Here is a 7967-nt window from a genome sequence, read left to right as displayed (position 1 = left end):
GGTCGAATCCACCGGCCGGTAGCCGAGACGATCATGCGTCGAATCCTCACCTTTCTGGAAAAAAAATAGCCCCGTCAAATCCTCCATAGGTAGATTATATTATACTACTACCACCCTAGTAAAAACCTACCCATCTACCCCGTAATCGCCCGTTTGCGTCCACCTGTGCCTAGCTTCTGGACATTTTCTCTCTCTTTTTTTAACACTCGAGATTAATTGACGATCCATCATCCATTGGCTAGGAGTAAAAAACACACACGCACAACCACTAGTCAATCAACACGTCCAAATTCTTTTTTTTCTAAAAAAGTAAAAAAAAACTTATCAAACTGATGAATGAAAAGTAAACTATATTTACATGCGTCCATCACCGTTGGCTCCCCATCGCCTTCTGCGGGGACTGAATGCTTTTTTGTTTACCGTCCGCGTCAGTAGTGAAATCAGTCAAGAGGCGTTGGATCGAGATTCACATCACGGACCGATCGATCGCGTCCGTCCATCGGTGGCGCCACCCGGTGGCCTCTTGCATGTTTTCTGTGAGGCCCGCGGCGGGCCACATCAGCGGCCGTCGCCGGGTCGACACGGGCTCTGGCTCATAGTGCAGTGTCCTAGCTGCCCAGCTAGCTACCGACCTAGCAGCTGCTGCTAGGGCAGTAGGGCTGGGCTGGCTGTGGCTGGACCCCAAGTCACCCACGACATGAGACACTGTGCTGTGGGAACTGTTCGTTCGTTCCTCTGGATCGAACAAAGAAGCGAATTGGTCACTCCAGATGCAGAGCATTCTTTACTGGAACAGGAAGCAGTACAGTAGTACTGCTCTGAAGACCTAGCGGTCAGCAGCAGCAGGGTAATATAATGTGGTTTCGTGACGGATCGATCGACGGTGCAGTCAGATCAGACAAGCGGCGGCGAGCTAACACCGATCGATGCCCGCCCCGAAATCGACCCGTCTCCAAACACGTCGTCGAGGCGAGAGCACAGGGAGATCGCGGCGAAGACCAGCGGAGAGCTCGATCGATGGAGCTTCTCGCGGAAGCCGAGCTCAGCTAGTAGCAACAACTCGTCGGATCCATGGTGCCATGCCGACGCGCGACGCGGGCCAGCTGGATGGGTTGCGGGCGGCGACGACTTGCGAGCGCGCGCGCGCGGCCGGCAACTGTTTGATCTGCGCGATCTCCGCGGAAAGCTACGGCCCGGAGATATGGCGCACGAAAGGCGAAAGCGACGGGGAGGGATCGTCGGAGGAGGAGCAGGAGGAGGAGGCGGGCGGGCGTGGGCGTGCACGGGCGCGGGACGGCGACGCGCGCTCGCTGGCAGGCGGGCCCGGCCGGTCGGGTGGTGGTGCCGGAAGCGGGCATCCATCGATGGGTCGTTGCAGTCGCTTGTCAGCATGTAGGTGATGCGGAGACGTACATGCATAGCATGCATGGGTGCGGCTCGGGTGTGTGTGTGTTCTGTTCGGCACTCAACAAGGCCACATCGAGGTCGGTATCCGATCCTCAAGAGACGGGAACCTAGCTAGGTTTCACGACTGGGAACACGGAGCACTACCACGCACACATACACCTCCATTCCAAAGCTCCACCCTGGCCCTCTCATCAGGAACTTCTAACCCGAACTAGCAAAAAAAACTTTGGAACCCGACATCAGAAGGTTTTGAGCCCAAAATAAATGCTCCACATCCGACCTTAAAATTTTCAAAAAGATAAATCCTCCTTGTTCATCCTCTGGTTCTTAGCTCCACTTTTACCTTCTCATGAGAAACAATCCGAATTAGAGAAAAAGTTTCCAACCTAACCAGGGGCAAAGGTAGAAGTTTATTTTGTTTGTGCCATTAGGGTATACATGTTGAAATCTAATATATTTGAAAGAGAGAATTTCTATTCCCTTAGTGGAATTATAGTAGGATTAGCAAAATTCATAGGGGTTAATTGACCCCAATGACTATATAAATTGTTAATTGGGATCTTCCATGATTCAACAATACCTTGCTGTCCTCAAAGAATGCTGCAAGCTTTGGTTAGAGACGAAACCAAACAAATATCATAGGGAGGACAATCTATAGCAAATGACCCACCGCTGGCTACCGCTGTTCGATCCGACGATTATAAGGAGCCTTTAGTAGTACATGAACCCTTGATCTTATGGTTATAAGGGGTGAATACAAGGATAACAATTCCAAGGGTATCGGTAGGATAACAAGCCACTTAAAATTTTCTAGTGGAATTCCAACAACCATCCACTTTTGATAATAGAAGAAATTGAGTAGTACCATACATCATGTGAGGGCGTCTATTAATCGTTGACACACAAGACACTTTCAATATGATGCACTCTATTTAAGAAAAACAATCTAAGTACTGGTCATATCTAAGAAATATAAATGCAAGTACGGGCAACCAGACCAATTTGTCAAAGAAATTGCTCAGCCCATCTTTTTCATCTATAGATTAGTGGTGTTAGTTCTGAGATATTATATATCTTGACATGCATAACACTGGTCAGCATGGAAGCAGCATTGCAATGAGGATTTAATCCATCATTAAACAGCTAGCCTCTCTAGCTAATTGAAGTCTAAATTAGCACATGTGTTCCAATTATCTCAAGTACCTCATTCCCATTTTCCACAAAGCAATAAACCAACAACCTATATAACAAATAAAAACTATGCATGAAAAGTGAGTGTGCAAGGATATATAATATGTCTCTGTGTTCTTTCATTACCATTAATTAGTGTTTATTAACTAGATAATAATTGAAAGTAAAAGTCAGCACCTGTTGTTCTCATGTGATGACTAATATGGGCAATTACTGTCAAAGATAATTATTTCTGTTGTTGATTGCTGGCTGCAGTCTCCATCCATCCCCCTTGTGCTCTCTTTGCTCATCAAGGAAAAATGAGAGGGAGACGAATTTACAAAAAAAAAAAAGATTAAGTGCTATTGCGCACTACAACTGAACTGCAACAATAACAATTTTTTTTAGAAAAAGCATGCTCGCGAGGTCATTTGTTTATCGTTTTCCTGAACAAGTCAAAAAGCTATTAGCTTTAATTTGCTCGCTGGCTTCTCTAATACTAGCATAGTACTGGTTACAATCTTTTTTGTCCATCAAGTGCAACCAAAACTAGTTTAAAAATCTTAATAACCTTGTTGCCTTTTTTTCCCTTTGCCACCAGCAACAAGTGCAACCAAAACCCGTTTTAATATTTCATCATTCATCATTCACTCGTCACTACTACAAAACCAACCTTACTTGGAACATCCTGAGCAGGCCATCTGGAAAAAAAAAAGAAATGAAAAGAGCTTGCACAGCGTCGCATATCGTTTTCCGTTGCTGTTGCCGTTGCTGTTATTGTTGTAGTTGCTGCAGCAGCAGTGGTGGTTATGTTGCTGCCGCGGTGGTGGTTATGCTGGCCATGCCCGACATGCCACTCCGATTTCGATTTTACCCCGGCGACCCGGCGTGACGCCAAGGAAGGTTTTGCACGCCTGGCCGGCCGTGCTTTTCCCAGAGATTTTTAAGGTCGTGCGTCACGGCTGCCGATGGCGGCCGCTCGCCTTTCCCCTCTCCTCCTCCTCCTCTTCCGCTGCTGCTTCTTCTTCCTCCGATCCCCAGGCCCGGCTGGGGTCCACAGCTTTGGTTGCTCTCTCTCTCATGGTTGGTGGCACTTCCCTATAGCCTGGTGAAACTAATCCCACTAGCCGGTGTCAGGAGCTATATATAACCACCCTCCATTGTAGCTTGCTTCCTTGTACCCCATCACCGGCCGGCCTCAATTCCCTTTGCCTAGCTTCTCAATGGTGGTCGACGTCTGAAGAATTGTACATGATCAGCTGATACACCACTACATACTGCCGCACCCTTCTTCTTCCTTGTTCTTGCTAGTCTAGCAATAGCAAGTGATCGATCATGAGCATCTCGGTGAACGGACAGTCGGTGGTGCCGCCGGGGTTCCGGTTCCACCCCACGGAGGAGGAGCTCCTCACCTACTACCTCAAGAAGAAGGTGGCCTCGGAGCGCATCGACCTCGACGTCATCCGCGACGTCGACCTCAACAAGCTCGAGCCATGGGACATCCAAGGTGCGAGGAGCATTCTTCTTCTTCTTCCTACTAGTGATGACTGATCGATGAGCAATGCCACCTAGCTCCGAACTGAATCTTACTGACCGACATGGCCGGTGTAAATTTGCAGAGAAGTGCCGCATCGGGTCGGGCCCCCAGAACGACTGGTACTTCTTCAGCCACAAGGACAAGAAGTACCCGACGGGGACGCGCACGAACCGCGCCACGGCGGCGGGGTTCTGGAAGGCCACCGGCCGAGACAAGGCCATCTACACCTCCGCCCGCCGCATCGGCATGCGCAAGACGCTCGTCTTCTACAAGGGCCGCGCCCCGCACGGCCAGAAGTCCGACTGGATCATGCACGAGTACCGCCTCGACGAAGCCCACAACCCTTCCGCCGCCGCCGCCGCCGCCACCGCCGGCGACCCCTACTACTCCTCGCCGCCGCCTGCCGCAGTACGTACATAATACAGTATACAGAGCACAATCTATTCCTACCTACGTCGTACGTACGTACGTACCTGCATGCAGCTGTTCAACTGACGACGACGACGACGAAGACTGTTATCTTCTCGTACACGTCGTCGTAGGTGATTGAATCATTTGATTAGCTAGGTGGCGGGGCCGGCAGGCTTCGTCTCGACCCATCCATGGCTGGCGACCTCATTGGTTGTTGGAACTGGGGCATGCCTGCTTCCGCGAGTGGGGGTGGCGCTTTCACCCACTCGCTGTCACCAAAGCAGAGCAGGGACGACGACGAAGGTGTTGTGGTGGGTAGGTTCAGTGCCTTGGCCCTGGGGGTGGTTGGGCGCCGGGCGTCTTTGGGTCGAGGCTGCCCGGCCGGCCCGGCCACAGAATCCCCGCGCCACCAGCAAGATCACAGCCACGCGGCCTGCCGGCGAGCCAACCGAACACGGCCGCCGTAGCCGTACCATACCCTCATCACAACCCCGGGACACGCACAGAAATAGAATGCTGTAGCTGCTCTAACAAACCGAGCAAGTACAAACTGCTACCGCCAATCATGTGTAGTGCAGGAGTAGCTAGCAGAGACTCACTGACATGGTAGTAGTGCATGGTCCAGTGGCCAGTGAGGACGTACGTACGGGGCAGTGGGCAGTGGACTCGTGCACGCGTCGACAAGGGCGTAGGACAAACGAGGTAGTCTCTGTTCCATCCGTAGCTTTTCCGGGGTCAACTGAGTGAGGGGTGGCTTTTGAGCTGGCTCTCTGATCATGGCAAATCTTTGCATGTGAGGCCTTGTTTAGTTGGTGAATTTGGGAGGTGCCAAATTACTGTTACAGCACTGTAGCACACTGTAGCGTTTCGTTTGTATTTGTGAATTATTGTCCAAATATTGACTAATTAGGCTCAAAAGATTCATCTCGCAAAGTACAATAAAACTATGCAATTACTTTTTAATTTCATCTACATTTAGTACTCCATGCATGTACCGCAAGTTTGATGTGATGGGGAATCTTCTTTTTGCATAGTGTCAAAGTTGGGAGTTGGGAGTAACTAAACATGGCCTGATTCTAGGCCGCTTAGGTGGTCTGGTACCAGTGGGAGCAGCTCCTCCCTTTTGGCAGAAATGGGGATGCAGTGACCAGCTTTGGATGCTTCGGAATTCACCTTTAACCCTATAAGGAAAAATTTACCATGCATCATGGCACACCTTCTAGATTAATAGACTCTCACACATGTTTGCTGATGAACGTATGCAGATCCGCGGCGCGGCGGGGGATCAAGCGGCGGCGCAGGAGCAGGAGGGGTGGGTGATCTGCAGGGTGTTCAAGAAGAAGAACCTCCTGCACCACGGCCAGAGCAGCGGCGGCGGCGCCACCGCATCGGTGACAGGCCACACGGGGGCGGCCTCGTCCAAGATGGCGGCGCCCATGGAGGGCAGCCCCAGCAACTGCTCGTCGGTGACGGTGAGCGACCACGCCAAGGCGCAGCTGCTCCACTCGGCCAGCGACGACGCGCTCGACCACATCCTCCAGTACATCGGCGGCAGGCCCTGCGGCAGCAACACCAAGCACCACGACACCAAGCCTGCGCTGCTGGATCACCACCACCACCACCACCTGGCGACGACAACTACGGCGACGGCGTGCACCGGCGGCGGTCTCTACGGGAAGTTCATGAAGCTCCCGCCCCTCGAGCACGCCGGCGGCCTACTCCAGAGCCCGCCGGGCGACTACGGCGGCGCCGCTGACGCGTCGGGGATCGCCGACTGGGACGCGCTGGACCGGCTGGCCGCGTACGAACTCAACGGTCTCTCCGACGCGTCCAAGACCATGGTCTCCTTCTTCGACGAGCCCGGCAGCGCCGCCGCCGCGGCCTTCTCCTCCTCCGTGCACGCGACCACCGTCGGCGTCGGCGACGGCGACCTGTGGAGCCTCGCGCGGTCGGTGTCGTCGTTGCACGCGGACTTGACGATGGACAACGTGTAGTTGCTTCACATGCATGCGCCGCCGCCGCACTAACTCCATCATCTTCTACATGCGTGCATGGCCGCCGGCCGTATTGCACGCTCGCACGCACGTGTGTACACGTCCGTGAATAATCCCTAGGGTGACAGACAGAGCCGTTGCTGATGTCGTCGTGTGCCCAAGTGATCGAGCTCGAGGTGTGCATGGTGATCTGTAAGAGATCATAGAAAATTAAACCCAGGATTAAAAGAAAAGACATCATCGAAAGGACATAGTGGTAGCTAGGAAGAAACACATGTATTATTATCTATAATCATTTGTACCAATAGCTTAATTACTACTGTTGAAATATGCAATGCATACTTGGAACATTCTAAAAGGTTTTGGAAATCACAAGAGACTTTGACATGCATAAGGATAAGATCATGGCAAAGTATAAAGGTTCTAGAAGAATTTGGAGATGTCAAGAGTTTAGAGTTGCCATGCTTCATGGCAACTTATGAATACTCTAAAACAAGATATTTCTATGGTAGGATAAGGATGAGAGAAAGTTATAGAGTTAGGGCCTGTTTGGTTATGGTTGCTTGTTCATAAGTAACTTAAAAATAAGCAAATAAGTTGCTTATAACCCAAACACTCTTGCTTATAGACTTGCTTATAAGTTGCTTATGCAAGAAAATAAGCAACTTTTGAGTTGCTTATAGTTGCTTATGGGGCACTTTTACACCTCCTACCCTCATTCTCTCTCCTCCCTCCCCTTTCTCTCTCCTCTATCCCGTCACCACTCAGACCGCCGGTTCCGCCCACCGCCGCCGCTGCGCCCGCCGCCCGCCCGCCCACCGCTCGCGCTTGGCCGCCCTCTTCTTCTGACGCCAGCCAAGGAAGGAGCTGGTAATTAGTAGGGGTAGTGGGAAATGGGATGGCAGGGGCAAATGTGTCAATAGCAGTCTCATTTATTGCAAATAAGCAACCCAAACCAAACACCTAGACTTATAAATAAGCAACTACAATAAGCAAATAAGCAACTTATAAATAAGCATCCATAACCAAACAGGCCCTTAGATATTTGTAAAGAAGAGTGTGGAAGTTGGCACATGGTAGCACCATAAGGATCATGAGCACCTATAAATAGAGGTGCTCCCTCCCTCCTAGCCATATCATGGTATAAGAGGTCTCCAGTAGGAGATTGCAAGGTAGCCATGTAATATAGTGGTGTCATTGTAGGATAGCCACACAAAAAGCGTGCAAGTGAGTCTTGTATCAAATTGAGTACTGAATAAAAATTTGAGTTTCCTTGTAGAGAGTTGGTCTCCCGCATTAGTGTCAGTGCAAAGGTCTTCGAAGTAGTGTGGGTAAGGATCTACAAAAGAAGTGGTAGCACACTACTTTGGTGCCACTTCTAGAAAGTCGGTGTCAAGTTCGGACCGTCATTGGGAGGAGTTTTGTGGTGAGTGCGGGATACTCATAGT

General features: G+C 50.8%; 1 protein-coding gene across 1 annotated transcript; it reads left to right on the top strand.

The window, feature by feature from the left end:
• The first annotated feature begins 3601 nt into the window (after positions 1-3601).
• Positions 3602-6888, top strand: LOC101758651 (NAC domain-containing protein 43). Its single transcript, XM_022825674.1, has 3 exons — positions 3602-4084; positions 4197-4522; positions 5791-6888. The coding sequence occupies exons 1-3, from the start codon at positions 3913-3915 to the stop codon at positions 6517-6519; spliced, it is 1227 nt and encodes a 408-aa protein (XP_022681409.1). The 5' UTR covers positions 3602-3912; the 3' UTR covers positions 6520-6888.
• The last annotated feature ends 1079 nt before the right edge of the window (positions 6889-7967 follow it).

Source organism: Setaria italica, chromosome IV (genome assembly GCF_000263155.2).
Source record: "Setaria italica strain Yugu1 chromosome IV, Setaria_italica_v2.0, whole genome shotgun sequence".
Lineage (NCBI taxonomy): Eukaryota > Viridiplantae > Streptophyta > Magnoliopsida > Poales > Poaceae > Setaria > Setaria italica.
Note: the sequence above shows the minus strand (reverse complement) of the source record. Positions and strands in the feature narration are given on the sequence as shown.

Bases quoted from the DNA above. Each gene is read 5' to 3' on its own strand.
- LOC101758651 (XM_022825674.1), top strand. From the start codon at position 3,913: ATGAGCATCTCGGTGAACGGACAGTCGGTGGTGCCGCCGGGGTTCCGG. The intron at 4,085-4,196 runs GTGCGAGGAGCA...GTAAATTTGCAG, and splicing joins CGAGCCATGGGACATCCAAG to AGAAGTGCCGCATCGGGTCG. The intron at 4,523-5,790 runs GTACGTACATAA...GAACGTATGCAG, and splicing joins CCTCGCCGCCGCCTGCCGCA to ATCCGCGGCGCGGCGGGGGA.